Genomic DNA, 17,304 nt, shown 5'->3' on the forward strand with positions numbered 1-17,304 from the left:
TTCGTTTCTCCAAGAAAATCCTAATCTCTGTGGACTTGGATTACCCAATTCATGCGCAGATGATAAGCCAAAAGGACTATTGGCATGGCCCACTGCACTTATATGTTTGCTGATTTCGATTACTTTTGCGATTGGGATCATGGTCGTTGGTGCCGGATTCTTTGTGATGTATCGGTCTTCCAGGCGGAAGCTTCATTTGAGCCATCAAAAGTTAGTATTCTTTTATCCTCTTAGAGTTACAAAACAGGAAAACAATAGTGATTGGATATCCACCATTAAAATCCTCCTAAGGCCCACTGTACTGTTTATTTGACATTTGATTTGTTGATTAGGTCATACGGACCCAGATGAAGGGAAAAAACAAAGATCGGTGGTGTGTGGTAAATAAGCAGCGTATTTACTTACGGCACTAAAAACAAGACAAAATAAGCAGTGACGTATCTCATCACTCATACGTCAACCAGGGTGGTTGAAGTTGCCAGCTCACTTATAGATATTTTCTTACGACATTATGAAAAGCAGAAACCCCACTCCTCTCTTTAATTCTCAAAAAGGCTACAAAAGAAGCTACTAATCACTGATTTATTCCTTCATTCATCTCTTTGTACACCTATTTCTACCACACACATGGCAAGGCAAAAAAAAAAGAGTTAAGTAATAATCATAGAGTAACATATATGATAGTTCACCACCATTTTCAAAACTATAATCCCTCATCCACCATTCACATGCAATACATGTGTAGGAAATCCAACAATCCAAATCGCATGGCTTGCTAACATTACGGTTGCTATCATAAACACAACCTGCCAAATCCTAATCATAGCCGTAATAGAAGCACGATAAGACCCACAATATGAACAGTCCTGGCCACATAAACATCACATGATTGGTGGATACATACTCTTAAAAGTGGTGGTGAAACTTCACCGTTTCCAAACAAGATAAGAAAACTTTTTTTTCTGGTTCATGGTCGAGAGGACCAAGAACCTGCGTCTGATTCCGTTCAGATTATACGTGGCACCATCCTCGTCGTTCAACATCTGTCCCTCATAGGACCCACCTTCGCCGGTGCCGTATATAGCCTCGCACAGATCGGCAATCTCTGTGGGAAAGCTAGGGTCCTGGCCGAGTGGACGAGAAAATTACTATTAGCAATGGAGCATGCGGTAAAGTTCATGTAATCCGTCTACCGAGTGGTGAATTTGTCGCAGTCAAGAAGTTAATGAATGTAGGGATCAAAACCGATCTGGACCTAGCTAAATCCAATCCAACTCAGTTTTCCTGACTAAGTCGGACTCGGTTCGGTTCAATCTAGCATGGATTAGGATCGGGTCGAGTCAGATGACTCAGACTTGGTCCCGGATCGGACCGAGTTCGATCCAAGCCTTTCAAAACTCGGACCAAGTTGAGTTGGACCCAATCCGATTTGACTCGGTCCGATGCCCAGCTCTATATAGATATCCTTGGGTGAAAGTCTCAGAACCCTCTTGGTTCCAGAGGTTACTCCAACGTCTAGACCGAGTGGATACATGAGGGCATGAGGGTCGTACACCGTTAGGCCACGTCTACCACTGTGTCGTAGTCGGTTGGAAGGGGGTGAGGCCTTACCTGCCCGAGAGGAGGGGACAAAGCTAGGCTAAGTTTGACCAGCTCGAAGAATGTATCCGCTATTAACGAACTGGACCCAATATTGGCAGGCGGATAGTAAGGTCTCTTCCACTCACCTTGTTGCGCATAATGGGGCGGCAATCTGGTTTGGAGTGTAATAGATCTCAGTGATTTTCAAAAGAGGAATTGTACTGATATGTGGACTTATTGAGTAGGAGTTGCATACTCATTCATTAATTCATTCACTATCCACTCGGGCTGATGGTGCGCAACTAATTATTGTATACCTTCGCATGGTTAGAATTTTGGTTGGGCACGCGACTAACCAGAGATCAGGAGTCTACCACATTGAGTCTGACTATCCAAATTTAGGTATGGGACTGGTTTGAATAGAAGTCCTTGGTGATAGACCCCGTAGCTTGCGATACTATGTACTATCATCCCGACTTCACTCTAGCTTGGTCATTTCATTCGCACCGCATATTACATTGCATCATCGACATCTAATATTTGGCTCACTATCGCTGATCTACATTGCTTCCTCAGTATATGATATTGGTTTATTCTGTTTTTACATCGCATACCCTTGATATGGCCGTTAGCATTCATGCCTTGCATCGCATAGCCTTGGTACGGCTGATAGCATTCATGGACTTACCAGCATATTTTCACTCACTCTGATATCATATGATTCATGATCTTGCCAATATTTCTGACATTGTATGATTATGACATTGTATTGAATACTTGACACTTATCTTGTGCACACACTTACACCACCTTCTAAGCTTTCTATAAGCTTATGCATGATAGATACATGCAAGTGGTGTTAGGTTGCAGCAGTGTTGAGCATGGAGCGTGCAGCGGTCTTTTGGAGCTTTGATTTTGACAGATGTATTTCTCTTTCAGCATTATATTCAAATGTTTATATTAGTTGACATGTGATGATGATGTTGCCTCTGTGATTTGAGTATACTTGTGGTTATGCTTCTTACGAGACAAATGTACATTGGAAAATCCTCCTTGTATGATCCCAGAATCAGAATCTGGCGTATGGACGCTGGGAGTCGAGAATGGGGTACTACGGAGGTTGTTGGCACCGGATTCGGTAATCAAGAAATTTGTGAGCCTGATTTCCGGGTTTGGGGCCTGGCAGAAGTTGGTGTGAAAGCGTAGCTTGGGAACACCTGAGGATAACGTCACATATCTGCTGATAGCTACCCTTTACTCTATGATTGTTGAGAACTTGGAATGGTTAGATCCCCGAGTTTGAATAACTTGGAGATTTTCTGATATAGCTCCCTATCGTGTGTGCATTCAAGAGTGTTCAAAGATAATAGGCTCTTGTTCCATACTGTAAGACATGACGTTTGAGAGAGCAAGCCAAGCAGCTCCCCCGTCCGAGTTTAGCGTAACACCGACCGTATCCGTGAGTACGAACCAGCTGCAACAGATGTTGCAAGCAATAACCACCATTCTTCAAAGAGGAGACCGGAAGAGGAAGGCCCCCTCTGGTAGCTCCCAACAGCAGCGATGTCGACGACCACAGAAGCACAGGAACCGTCCGTCCTTCCGAGCATTTGCACCACCTATGCGTCAGTCCTCAAGTGTATGCTTTAGGTGTGGTGAGATGGGGCACCGCATATGGGAATGCCCGCACCCTCGGCAGCCCCTGCCACCCAGACCGTTCTCAGGTGTTTGCTTTGGATACGGTGGGATAGAGTATCGTTAGAGTGAGTGTCCCTATCCTCAGCATTAGCAGCAGGATCCTCAGGCATTAGTAGGAGTCGTCGATGATTCGTATGACTTGGCCCCTGCACCATCTTGCTAGATTGCTCATAAATGAGGCGTCTTGGGAGTTAAAGTCCGAGATTCGTGGACGTTATCCCCATCTCTTAGGTGTTTAATTTTGTTGGTATGTTGTGTTCTAATTTTATATATATATATATATATATATATATATATATAGTAATGTGGTTTTCCTCCATTGGTGAGCTTTGTATTAGTTTAAATTTCGATGTGAAAATTTTTATTAGGAGGGGAGAGTTGTAAGACATGTATCCTAGATTGTACTGTTCCATAGGCTTCCGTGGTCCTCCTGGTCGAATTCCGGCGACCCGCGATTTGTTATCGGTGTTTGCGCGCAATCCTGAGTCGTATTCTGTATTCCAGAGTTGGCTCAATCTGAGACTTGAACCCTAGCGACCGCGCCGTCGTCACTTCTCACACGCCGAAGCGATACCCAGGCAAGGAGATGTGGGCCCGGGTTTAGTTCGAGGAAAACACCACGTATTTGCAAACCCAAAATAATCTTTCAAATGAATCACATCATATCCCATCAATCAAGTACCACATCACCTTACATCTCAAGTACATGCCCCATCCTCAAGCAACCCCAAAGTCAACTCTCTCTCTCTTCACCCATCTCTCTCTCTCTCTTACAACCCTCTCTCTCTCATCTCTCTCCCTCATTATCCAAGCAACCCACGTCCAACATTTCCATGAGAGAGAGAAGCTAGTGTGGCCCACCTCCTTACCACTCAATCCCACCATCTAAAGACCATCTCCACTATTGAAATGCATCCCTTAGAGCTTTAGGATGCGTTGATAGAAGAAGAAGTCCAAGATGATCAATGGTGGGTGTTTTCTATGATTAGATTTATAATTTTGCTTGCATTTGATTATTTAAGGGCCCACTTGTGGTGGGACCTATCTTGATGTATGATATGTATCAAGGAGGGGCCCATAGTGGCGAGGTCCCTCCGCTATTCCGATCTCTCTCTCTCTTTCCCTCTCTTTCATTTTGTTTAGTGATGATTTGGTCGTGTGGTCACCCGAATGGACCTCACCATGAAGTATGCATCTTATCCATGTCATCCACCTTCGTGGGGACTCATTTAATGGACGTGTTAGATCTACACCGTCCAGCCATTTTTAGAGATCTGCCCATCTGGACGGTGCCATGTGGGCCCTACCTTAATGGATGATGGGAAAACATAAATATGAGCTTGATCCCAAAATGGGCGGGCCACACAATCCAATCAATTTATATTTCCTTATCATAGGACTAACAATAAACTTTAACAGTAATCTCTAACTGTAATCCAAGTCCATGCTCTCGCGTTGAATTATTTCCGTTCAAATACAAACAATTCTTGATTCAGAATGGCTTCTTGCAGTCTCACCCTATGGGCGAGTGTTAGTATTTCTGATTGACTAGTATACTAGAAGTCATTTTGTATGGGAGGCAAAGTGCAACCATCTTCAGAGGAAGAACCCCACCCTTAGACAAATCACATGATAATCATGTAACAATCTTATATGAGTGGTTGAATAGGCATTCGAGTATCGCATATCCTAGCAATTGGGGTCAAATTATCTGGTTTGAATCGAGTTATATAATTGGTCATAGCATGTTCGCAAACACCACACATGACCAAAAACAAGTCGAGAGACAACAACTCAAGCGTTGTATCTTGCGTATAGTAGAGGATGTTGGATGCTAAAGGAAGCTAGGTGTTGCCATGACTAGAGCTGGGCATCGAGTCGAGTTGGACAGAGTTAGGGTTGACCTAACTCGATCCGATTTTGAAATAGACCTAACTCGAACTTGACCCGACTCGATACCAAGTCTAGCATCCCTGACCCAATATGAGTCCAAATTCGGCCTAGACTAATCCAGACCAAGTCCGACCCAGTCATAGGTATTGAGTCAAGTCGAGTCAGGTTTAGTGCAACAGGAACCACACGTTGAAATCACAACCCAAAACCTGTATGCACTTGCCGATTTGGGTTACACACACACACACGTCAGGTTTCGAATCGAGTCGGGTTTCGGGTCGGGTCGAGTCGAATCTCTAAGTGACCTAAAATCGACTCGGTTTGAGTTCAAATTGGACAAAGTCTAATAAGTTTTGATCGACTCACCCATTCGGTTCAGATCGAGTTTGCCGAGTTGAGTTGTCTCGTGCCTAGCTCTAGACGTGACAAGGTTTGTGAGAAATCTACTCCATTCATCAGGTTTGCCAAATCATGTTACGACTTGGGCCAATGATGAGTGGATCTGAAACCCACGTAGGCCACGCGACATGAAAAAGAGGGTGAAAAATGACTTCTCTTGAAACCTCCCCGATGTTTACATGCCATCCACACCGTTCATGAGGTATGTTTGCTGAGATGAGCTAAAAGCTTTTTTTTTTTTTAAAAAAAATTTATTAACTTGATCCAAAACTTTTGTAGCAATGCAAATGTTTCAACGGTGTACATCCAATCCCTATTGTTTCCTGTCATGCATCCTGTTCATCCCCATTAGCGCCATTCCCTGCCACGATCGGTCAGGAGGTGTCACGTGTGATATGTGCGGATACGCATGGTGTGTTCAGAGATTTGCAGATATATACGGGTGAAATTTCTCGATAAGTGGAGGCAGAACGTATCAGGTGATGACGTGTACTACTGAAGTAGCCAGTGGGGAAGCAATCGTGCCCAAATAATTACATGACAGTTGACAAGAGGATAAACAAATGAATCAGAACGTGAGAAGCATTCAAAGAGCAATAATGGAGAGCAATTATGATAACTGTCAAAACGTGGGAAAGATCTATATGACTAGATCAAAGCCATGAATAGAAAAGGAATACAACAAAGAAAATCGTCCCACACCAACCCAAACAAACCAAATATATCTTTTAAATTATCCTTTTGATTTGCATTTTTTAGTATAATTTGTTACTTTCCTTATCTAGCAAGTTTACATTTATATTGTAATCTTTACTTTTCAAGCCCGCTGATTTATATTCTTTAGTGTAATTCGTAGTAGCAATCAAGTAGCCTGTAATTTTAATTGTAATTCGAGTCTACTCTTACATACTGGACTCAACCTGTCTATAATAAAGGTGTTCTTCGATTGTTCTTCGCGATCGACTGTAAAGATTTTTTGTCATTTTTATTTCATTTGTATTGAAAAGTCTTTTCATACTGAAGTCGAAAGTGTAACCCATCATTAGAGGACAAACCCCACCATTTGAATATAACCTTATCCAATTTACATATTGAGTGAGTAGCAGAATAGTGGATTGATCTTTTCATATCCCAATCATACACTACCTGCATGCCTATCTTGACGATTGAGGACATTGTTGTTCGATCCAAATTGGAGCCGCAACTTTGCACACCAACACCAGTGCAGAAACAACGATCCCAGTTAATTTTTCCATCCGCATTATTTTTGGGCCACAGTGTCCAACTTGATTTTTGGATCCGCCTTATTTTTGGGCCGATGTGGCAATATCATCCGGCAAGATAGATGGACAGATGAATTTCTTACCAACATCACGGTGGGCCCCACCTGGCTGCCAAAGGGATACGTGGGGTTACATTGATGTATCTGTTTTATCTATGCCGTCCATCCATTTTGAAAGATCATTTTAGGGCTTGAGCCCAAAATGGAGGTGAATCGAAGGCTTGAATGGGCCACACCACAGGAAACAGTGGTGATTGAACGCCTACAAGTGGAGGCCACACAAGTTTTGGATCAAGCTGATAATCATGCTCTCCCTTCATTCAGGTATACATGGCCTTATGAACAGGTTGGATGGCAAATAAACATGACGGTGGGCCCCAGGAAGGTTTCAACGCTGGTCCTCATTGTCACCACAGCTTCCTGTAGTGTGGTCCACTCAAGCCTTCGATGTTCCTCCTTTTCGGATTCCCACCCTAAAATTATCTTTTTAATTGGATGGACGGCGTGGATAAAACATTTACATCACGGTGGGCCCAGACCCTGCCAGGACCGTTCGTCTCTTGATGGGTCCCGGTGGGGGTTGTACCCAATCCGCCACCCCCACGGGCCCTACCGCAGGCAATCCTCTCTCTCTCTCTCTCTCTCTCTCTCTCTCTCTCTCCTGGTTTCAGAACCAAAAGAGAAAGGAGAGGAAAAAAGAAAAAAACCCTAGCTCCTCCTTGCAATTGAAATCGCCGGATTCTCATTCTCCAAACCCACGCACCTCTCTCTCTCTCTCTCTGCACCGTCTATCTGGTTGGCCGTACCCTCGATCGGCCACAGTTCCAGGAAGCACGAAGGTGCGTTTCCGCCTCTTTCCCATCTTTTTTTGAAAAATTAGAACGTTGGCCCGTAAGTCACTTCTTCCTCCTGGCCCTGTGAAGTTTCCTGGCAGTTTTGCCTGTAATAAGTGACTTTCACAGGTGAATTTCTTCCCCCAAACACCACCCGTTACAGAACTCACAGGCATCCAATAGACCCATAGAACTTGGAATTCAATCAATGTGTTTTTGATGCCTGTTGAAGGCATCCAAACGACCCCTAAAACTTGGAATTCAATCAATGTGTTTTTTAATGCCTGTTGGGTGTATCGGGAATCATGGGTTTTCCGTAGAAGTCAAAATGTTAGGCGCTGGTGTAGTTGGAAATTTCGGCTTCTGCTGTGTATCATGATGGGGGTGATTGAATACTGATCTATTTTCATTTTCATGTTTTACGGACTATTCATTATTAAAATTTTGGGTTTGGCTGAAGATGAAATGTTTGCAAAGGTTTTCAGCCCAAGAAACTGCATATGTTAGGCCCACCTTTTGGTGATCAAAACTTTTCTTATGGATGAGAAATGCCCACTTGCTCTGTCCCCTCGGGTGATCCAATGCCTTTTTTTAAAAAAAAAAATATAAAAAAAGTTTAAAAATAAAATAAAATTTATTTTTAGTTTTAAGGATGAAAGATCCAATCCCCTTTTAAATGCGACAATTGACCAATTTGCAAGTTGCAAAATGGGATGGGACTGATCATCTAATAAGGAGGTATTATGGCGCAGCCCATGCCATGAAGGGGTAATGCAACTAGATCAAGGAAGAAACTAATTGCAATGAGAATCGATGTAAAGTATTGAAGTTCAAACCATAAAAGAAAAAAAAAATGCAAGACTTTGGAATGCTATGCAGATGAATGGACTGATTGCCAAAAAAGGGCCCCTCATGTAATGGTGCTGGGTCGAACGAGAGGAACACCATAATTTTTTTTTTTGGGTTGAGCATCATTTCACTTTGGAATGGCTATGCAGAGGACATGTTATTCTTTGTGTGCTGCACCAGAAAGTGTATGTGTCAAAATGGTTTGTTTCTTGAGGTCTGTTCATCCAATAGTTGCCATGAGTTGGACATTTCCACCCAACAGTTTGGTGGATATTTTCCCATTCGAGGATCTGACCGTTGCTGGCATCTGTTTTTTGCTGCCTTTTCAGGTCACCAATTGGATGGTTAAGATTGTGTGATCTGTGAACATTCCCCGCCATGACCCGTTCACCATGGATCCTCTAAATCTATTTATTTCTCATAGTATTTTGCCACACTCTTGATTTTTCTAAAGTGCACAAGCTAATTAAGTTGATGTGATGTGCCCCGTGATGGATTTCTTATGAATTTTAAGATAGTATGTGGTTTAGCTTTATTCATCATAGTTGATTGTTTACAGTTGCATATTATTGCTATTAGTGATATCTTCATTTAGTGATTTGTGATTTTTTCCATTATGGTATTTTTCTATTGATATAGGGTATTAGGTTGACACAACCAGAATCTTCTTGAAGGGTGCTGGGGTTCCCATCGATGGGTGCTCCCAAACAGAAATGGACGTCAGAGGAAGAATCTGCCCTCAAAGCTGGAGTGGTTAAGCATGGGGCAGGCAAATGGCGTACGATACTAAAAGACCCAGAGTTCAGTGGCATCTTGTCTTTGCGCTCAAACGTGGATCTCAAGGTATCATCTCCTCAACCTTGTCTAATAGGGAAAAAAGTCCTTTTTTTTTTCTGTTTTATTTTGTTTAATTTGGATGTTGAATATTCTCGATAGGATTATAAAATACTACGTGATTCAATCTCATGCTTTGAAATTGCATGGATTTGGTTGAAATAATAAGCAGCGGAGTTCTTTGTATAAATCGGATACATTCATTTAAAACTTACAAATACTTGGCTGATGGATTAGGTTTTGTAATATGCATTGATGTATAAAGTTCCACCTATGAACAGGACAAGTGGCGGAACATGAGCGTGACAGCAAATGGGTGGGGATCTCGGGAGAAGGCTAGACTAGCTTTGAAAAGGAGCCAACAGATCCCTAGGCCTGACGATAACCATATGGCCCTTAGTACAGTGGATGGGAGCCTTGACGAAGAAATTGTGGATGCTAAGCCACTGGCAATCTCAAATGAGACATTGCAGATTACTGGCCCAAAGAGATCAATTTCAAGGTTGGGGTCATTTTCTCACAATTCAATGTTAGAGCTATATTAGCGTTTGTCAACCTTGATGTTGAACTCATAGAATGCAGCATTTCATGGCCTTTTTTTATTTTTTATTTTTTATTTAATAGCAATGAACTATTAATGATACAAGGGCATGTGATGGCCTAACTCTAAATGCATATATAATCAGGATGAAGAGATTCAAGTAAATAAATTAATCAACCAACTGTTTTCAATCAAGGGGATTAAACAAATCTCAACACAAAGATGAAATCATTCCGTTAGAATCATGCCCCTTAGCATAAAATCACGTAAACAGTAAAAACGGAAGACCTAGGGTTATGTGGATATCCTAGATCTAGCAAAAGTCAGTCCACAATCAAGATTGGATCTGATTCTCCTGATTAGCTATCACTATTATCCGTTCAAACTAAAAGGGAATATCTAGAAAGGAACGAAAGGGATGAAGAAGAGATAGGTTCAAGATGAAGAATGTACGGATTTTAAGTCATTAAAGAAAAGAAAATGGCTGATTCTTATCTTTTCCTGCACCTCGAAGATGTATAAAGAAGGAAATCTAAAACTGGGGTGAAATCCTCAACATCCAAGGGCCAATCCCGAAACCCTGATCTTTTTGATATAAGAGAAAAAAAATATATGAATTCTTATTCATTCTATATATCAAATAGGGTTTCTCACAGTGTATGTATAACCCATGGAAAAGTAAAAGTACACTACCCCCGAAAACAAGAAAAATAAAAAAAGATGAAAAAAATGTACTAAAGCCCCTGAAATAAGGAAAAGAACAAAAAAAAGCCTAAAATTAAAACACCCGTGTGAAATGGTGTGAAATCTGCCCCATGGGCCTGTGGTCAGGGTGCGGTAATGCCACTCTTGCACTCGTAGCATGTCAGAAAATGGGTCCGATAGACCTAACGTCCATCCACGTCAACTCCTCCGCTCTGGTACTCTGTCGGCGACGCCTCCTCCTCTGGTACACTTTAAAGGGTGCACCACTGATGTTCGCATCAATTAATGATCATCATGTCTTATATCATTTCTTTCCAAAGTGAACCCTAGTAAATTCAAGTTGTGTCGCAACTGGTTCCTAAGAGAATTAAACAATTAATTGAATTGTCCAATTTGAATTTTGACTTGGATAGCTTTCAATTTGACAACACCACAAGTAATGAACTTGTGCTTGTATTTGTCTCCTTTGATGAATGCAAACAACAATTTGATACAGGTTTACAGACAGGTTCTGCATATCAAATAAGCAAATATGCAGAAGTTGTACCTTAGTCCTTATATACTTAGGTAAATTGTCTACAACATTTTGCTTTATTTCTGCACCATTATGTGTTATAAGGTGTGGGCATTTATGACATAGTGATATCCTAGACAGTTGTAACTGTTACTAATGTCATCTAGATATGTCATAGGATCCTGTGCCGCATCTTGGGTCTGTTATTTTGATTAATTTGCTTTTAGCATCATTACTTGCATGTTGTCATGGAGTTCCTTTTGGATGTAGGCTTGACAATCTCATAATGGAAGCTATAACCAATTTGAAGGAGCCGAGCGGGTCTAACAAAACAGCAATTGCTATATATATAGAGGTAATATTGCATGCCTTGAAAGAAAACAGTATTATAGGATAAATGTTTAATTTCGTCTTCAAGAAATAGAAATTGAACTGTTCAATTCTTTTGTTGGTTTCTGCTTTTGATTCTTGCGATGCTGTTTTACTCCTATGCAAATTATTATTATTGTTTACATCAGGTTTCTTAAGCCGGAGGTACACTTCCAAACCACTTTTAGATCATAATTCTGTGCATCATATTCCGATCATCGTTTTTCAGTACTCTTATCTTTGGCGCACACCATGCACACTTTGGGGATCCATTTAGGTTCCACTCGGCTTGAAAAAAATATTTATTGCTGTTACAATCAAGCATAAACCGTGTTCATGAAGATAAATCAAGTGGGCCTGGAAACTTGGTAGGCCACGAGATTTATATTTTATATTCGTAGGTTTCCACACGCCAGTCTCTCCACAGTAGCTTGACTTTATTTGCTGATTCCTGTATTGTACTAAGGCAATGAAAATAAATGGGAGGTTTTTATATGTTTACTTTTGCTCTCATCATCACGTACCAGTTCAAATCACACAGCTTCTGCCTCAATTGTCCCATGTGTGGTATTACTCTCACTTCCACTGCATGCACCCTTTTCTTTTCGGTAAATGATAAGCTCTTTAAAGAGAAGAAAGAAATGTAACAAATTAAACCAGTTAAATTCCCCCCAGCGATCAACAAAAGCTAGATCACCTTGCTCCTCACTGGCAGTGTCTAACAATATGGATACAGGAATCTGATGCAGTTAGCACATATCTGTAGTGTCTTCAATCTTTGCTCCTCCATGGAAACCCCTAACTGCCACTTTCTCATCTTATGGTATTTAGAAGCGTTCCCTAACTCCCTTCCACCAGAAAAGTTGTTACTGTAGTGGCTCAATTGTGCTCATGTTTTGCTCTGTTTGCCACTTTGCCTGCAGTTTTAGTTGATGACATCCAACTACCACCATTTGCCAGACTCATGTGTTTAATCATGTATCAGAATCTTTACCAATATTTGTAAGATTTTCCAGATCTCATTAGATGAGGGTAGTTTGACATGTCCAGAACATATATCTATCTGGAGCTAGTTGTGTGCTATTGTCATGGAAGGACACTAAACAGATCCTATCATTCTGTTTAGGGAGAGAGACAAATCTGGGGAACTCTGATGAGCACCTTCTGGTAAAAGGTGCTTCGGTAGTTTTAAGGAGCTTTACACGAATGTGGAAAATGTGTGTATTTTAAAATTATTTTTTTTTGGAGAAAACATCGAATGTTTGCCGTTTTCCTTCACTTAAGCTGTCAGTGACTTACTTTTCTACACATGGAAACATTTAAGAGATCCAAACCATTCATCAGGGTAAGCTCTACCTTGGATTGGGGGGGTGGGCAAAGCAAGTCACTGATAAGTCGAAGCAAAAGAAGGTGACAAACATCATAGTCTAGTCCCTTTTTTCATTGTAAGTATGTTCTGCAAGAGTCTTTTGTATCCTAGCAACTTTGGGGGGCCTCATAGAATGGTTAGTACTGTAAGATTGATAAGTTGAAGCGAAAGAAGGCGACAAAGGTCATAGTCTAGCCCCTTTTTAATTTTTATTTTTATTTTTATATTTTTTTAATCGTAAGTTTGTCCTGCAAGTCTTTAGTATCCCAGTATTCACTCAACAGATTCTTGAAGTTCTTTCCACAAGTCAAATTTAGTTCTTCCTATGGTCTAACTGAAGCAATGGTGGAACAGGATTCATGTAGCCGCCAAACCCAATTAATTGGGACAAGGCTTAGATGATGATGATGATAATCTGAAAACAGCTCTAAGGTCTAACGTTGTCAGCTTTGGATATTGTAGGACCAGTACTGGACACTGCCGAATTTTAAGAGGCTCTTGTCTGCAAAATTGAAGGCTTTGACAGCAAGTGGGAAGTTGATTAAGGTAATGGATTTTTTTATTTTTTATTTTTTATTTCTCTGAATGATTGTATTGCACTGATGCAAACTGCCCATGGAGTTAATTGAATGAAGAACATAAGGGACTGCAGAAAATGCTTGTAAAGTAGAAATTGTTAAACTATGATTCCCGGATACTTTTATTTCCTCACGTGTACATGTCATATCATGTCGTCAGGGGTGCTGATGTGGGGTACTGCATGGATGCTTGCACGACCTAATTAAAACAGTATCATATTGTATTAGGTTCATTAAGGAAACAGGATTTGGAAAGCCTACCCTGAATAGCTGGTACAAGGATATGATGACAGAACCACCATGAAGAATTTCCAAACGTGTATTGGGAATTCAGGTTCATGGATTTATGACTGGTACTTGGAGATCTCGGGGATAGGGCCTTCAATGTTACCGATTCTTGTCAATAGTGGGTCACAGATTGATTGTGAAGGAGTTTATCTTAATGCCATTCATTGAACTAACTGTGGTTATCATATCATGGACATTGTTGAGGCCTTTGATGAGATCTTAGGAATCTTGAATGGAGTGAATGCATTTTGTGAAGGGAACTATTGTAGGAGCTCTCTTCGTAGATCAGAATCTCACTGCTTAGAAGCAAGAGTAGGTTCTAAAGGAGGAGCAGGAGTTCTAGCAAGATTCCAGGATGGGAAATGGCACCTCAGATAGAATTCGTTGCTATTCTAGCCTCTAAAATGGTTTGTTTTTTTTAATCTTTAGGATATTATGCTCCTTTGAAAACTTGTAGATTCTACGAATGCACGAATTTTTGGCAGTTTTGTACTTGGACTAGTGGTGAGGAAGTAGCTTTCATATTGGATTCTTCAAATTAATTTTTTTTTTTTTAAAAACAAAAAATGAAAGAGAGAGAAAGAAAGAAGAAAAGAAAAAAGGGAAAAAAAATCCGATGGCAGTTAAATTTCTTTTGGGCAATCTCGAAAGTGTAGTTGCCATTTAGAGTCCAGAGTGCCAGACCCTTAATATCAATGCCATGGAAGGCTATTGCCGTTTGGTTATTTTCACATTATTAGATGGATAACTGCATTCAACTTTTAGTGTGTCCAAACCTTTAGTTGTTTGTTTTGTCTCAGTCGCCTAAACACTTCTTCTTTCTTCTTAATAAATGGGGTGGTCAGATACTATTTGCTATTCCATGTATGTTTCAGAATCTTGGAGTTAGGTCTTCTTGTTATTTTGGCAGGTAAAGCGCAAGTACCGGATTGCACCTGTTTCAGCCTTTTCAGAAGGGAGAAGCTCTGGGATGCTTCTCCTGGAGGGAAGGCCGAGGGATTCTCTCAGGGTAGAAAAGGAAGATTTCAGGCTTCTTACTAAATTTCAGATTGACGCAGAGCTAGCAAAGATGAGGACTATGACTGCACAGGAGGCAGCAGCTGCTGCTGCTCAAGCAGTTGCGGAGGCAGAAGTTGCCATGGCAGAAGCAGAAGAAGCGGCGAGAGAAGCAGAGGCGGCAGAGGCTGATGCAGAAGCAGCACAAGCTTTTGCTGAAGCGGCAATGATGACGCTGAAAAGCAGAAACTCGTCGAAGCTGGTAAGGAACATGCTTCAAGATTTTGTAGTTCGCTTCCATTTTTTCTAGGCCCGTGTATGGTTGCATTGATCTTCCGCTTAGAATGCAGTGTGCAGTCCTTGCATCAGAACCTTATGATTCCTATGTATCTCATTTAACTCATTGTCTAATTATGATTTTTGCTTCTGCATCAACTGCTTGTAGTAACTCATCAATCATGTTGGATGAGAGCATCAGCAACAAACTCTGTGCCATGAAATGGAGTTTCTTTCTTTCTTTGTTTACTCTTTTAGTAAGAATAGGAGTGGAAAAATGAATCAGTTAAGATCGATGGCCAAGAAGTATCTCAAAATGACCACGTCCGGGATCTTGGGTCGATAATTCTGTAGCTCTGAGAGATTGAGAAGAGGAAGTTGCTCATAGAATTAGAGCAGGGTGGATGAAAGTTGAGATGTGCCTTTGGAGTTTTATGCGATCGACACAAACCAATCGAACTGAAGGGGAGATTTTATAGGATAGCTATAAGACTGACCATGCTTTATGGGGCAGAATGTTGGGCAGTCAAGGAATGACACCTTCGTAGAACATTCATAGAATAGGCGTGCAGCTGAAATGAGGGTGTTGAGTGGCAAGATGAGGATAGAAATAGAAGTGAACGAGGTAACTTAGGAATATCCCTAATGGTTAGCAAGAAAAGGGAAAATAGACTTTGATGGTTCGGCCAATGTGTGTTGGAGACAAAGAACTGCACGATTAGGAGTGATTTGGTTCAAGTTGAAGGCTATAGAAGGGTAAAGGGAAGGCCCAAGAGGATGCGGGTGGAGGTAGTAAGAAGAGATTTGATGACCAATTGCGTAACTGAGGATATGGTCCTCGATAGAGTGGAATGGTGGAATGGGATTTGTGTACCTGACCCCCATTAGTGTTTTTCCATTTCAAAAACCAAAATCCAGACCTTGTCTGGGATTTCGGGTGATATCTCTACATGCACGAACATTTGTCATCTTTTTCAGTTTATCTTTATCCTTTTCATATGATGGTATATTTGAAGAGGAAAGATATAATGTTCTATCCCGCACCTCTGTAGGGCCCACATTTTGGTTATCCAAACATGGGCCCATCTAGATCCTACGAGATCAACGGCTTAATTTGGCTAAAGGTGGGCCCGGCCCGTACCATTGCTGTGTTGGATAAAAAATGCCTCATCCCCTTGATCATCTCATGGTATCCCCATATTTGAAATTCTTTTTGCTTTCTCAGCTGTTGGTCTTCTGGCTCACTATGAATGCTCGTGGACATTGTCACATTCTATAATATCATTAAACATCTCAGACACATTTATATAGATATGGCTTACGAATTGGGCTTATTCAATACTTATCCTGGTTTCTGACATGGGCATGTTTGGCAAATCTGTGCAGATGGTTCCAGGTTGACAGAAATGCCACAGCCCAATTTTTTTTTCCATTAACTGATGAATGGTTGCATTTTCTCGACGCTAAACTGATTTCCAGGTGCTTCTTCCTTTCATCAACTTGTTGTAAATATGGTAAGGCTTGTATAGCTCTAATAAAAATGCAGGATCCTTCCATGCTGACGGCTTCAGGAGCTTTGGTCGGATTTTACCTGGTGGTTCTCGAAAATCATATGACTTGGCATCAGACGATTCCGTGTTGGTAGAAACCATGAATTGTACTTTAGCTTTCAGATCACAGCTGATGATGGGATAGGGCTTGTTTGGATCCGAAAATTGTAGTTTTGGGGCTTTAGAAAACAATGTAGAGGTATTTCAGAAACTGAAGTGGGTGCACCTCTCAGCTCCCCACCATCTCTGTTGTTTGATATAGAAGTTGAATCAAGAGAAGAAAATGAGCCTCTGAGGCTATTTTGTTCGTATCATTCCTGAGGAAAGTTTGTGTTGTTCCTGCTGAGATTCTTGTTATTATTAGACTTTTCCAAATGGTTGAGGAACAAGCTTTCCCAATTGCGCGAGTGCCCATTCCGGCCTACTTGAGCCCATGTGCCGTTATGGCATGTGTGTGATCCATGTTGCACCGCCTACCCACTGGCGCATGCTCTGGACCCCAAATTTCAGGCCAGTCTACTAGTCAGTGAGACAAGATTCATGAAAGAATGGATGGTTAGAATAGGAAAATAAAACAAAGAGAGAAAAAAGATGCGTGATCTGCCTTCAGCATACCTGTGTATCTCATTGGAAGAGTAGGCCAGCCTGATTTTTAGCTTAGAGCATCTGCATTGTCAGGCTGCCTCTTGAGCAGCTTGGATGAGTCCCTTCAAAAGCTCGCTTGCATGACTTCACCAGGCGTGTCTGGT

The 17,304-nt window shown here is 41.3% G+C and overlaps 1 protein-coding gene across 3 annotated transcripts; it reads left to right on the top strand.

The window, feature by feature from the left end:
• The first annotated feature begins 7,502 nt into the window (after positions 1-7,502).
• On the top strand, positions 7,503-16,869 carry LOC131220758 (single myb histone 6). Of its 3 annotated transcripts, XR_009158820.1 has the most exons (8): positions 7,504-7,692; positions 9,175-9,378; positions 9,651-9,871; positions 11,400-11,484; positions 13,330-13,413; positions 14,644-14,991; positions 16,392-16,484; positions 16,577-16,869. XR_009158820.1 is itself a non-coding variant. In XM_058215586.1 (7 exons), exons 2-7 carry the CDS (start codon positions 9,229-9,231, stop codon positions 16,404-16,406), a joined length of 903 nt encoding a protein of 300 aa, XP_058071569.1. In that variant the 5' UTR covers positions 7,503-7,692; positions 9,210-9,228; the 3' UTR covers positions 16,407-16,869. The 3 variants fall into 3 exon arrangements, 2 of the variants coding, with proteins under 2 accessions (XP_058071569.1, XP_058071568.1); XM_058215586.1 differs by having other exon boundaries at positions 7,503-7,692; positions 9,210-9,378; positions 16,392-16,869; XM_058215585.1 differs by having other exon boundaries at positions 16,392-16,869.
• Positions 16,870-17,304: the final 435 nt, after the last annotated feature.

This window comes from Magnolia sinica, chromosome 12 (genome assembly GCF_029962835.1).
Source record: "Magnolia sinica isolate HGM2019 chromosome 12, MsV1, whole genome shotgun sequence".
In the NCBI taxonomy this organism is placed as follows: domain Eukaryota; kingdom Viridiplantae; phylum Streptophyta; class Magnoliopsida; order Magnoliales; family Magnoliaceae; genus Magnolia; species Magnolia sinica.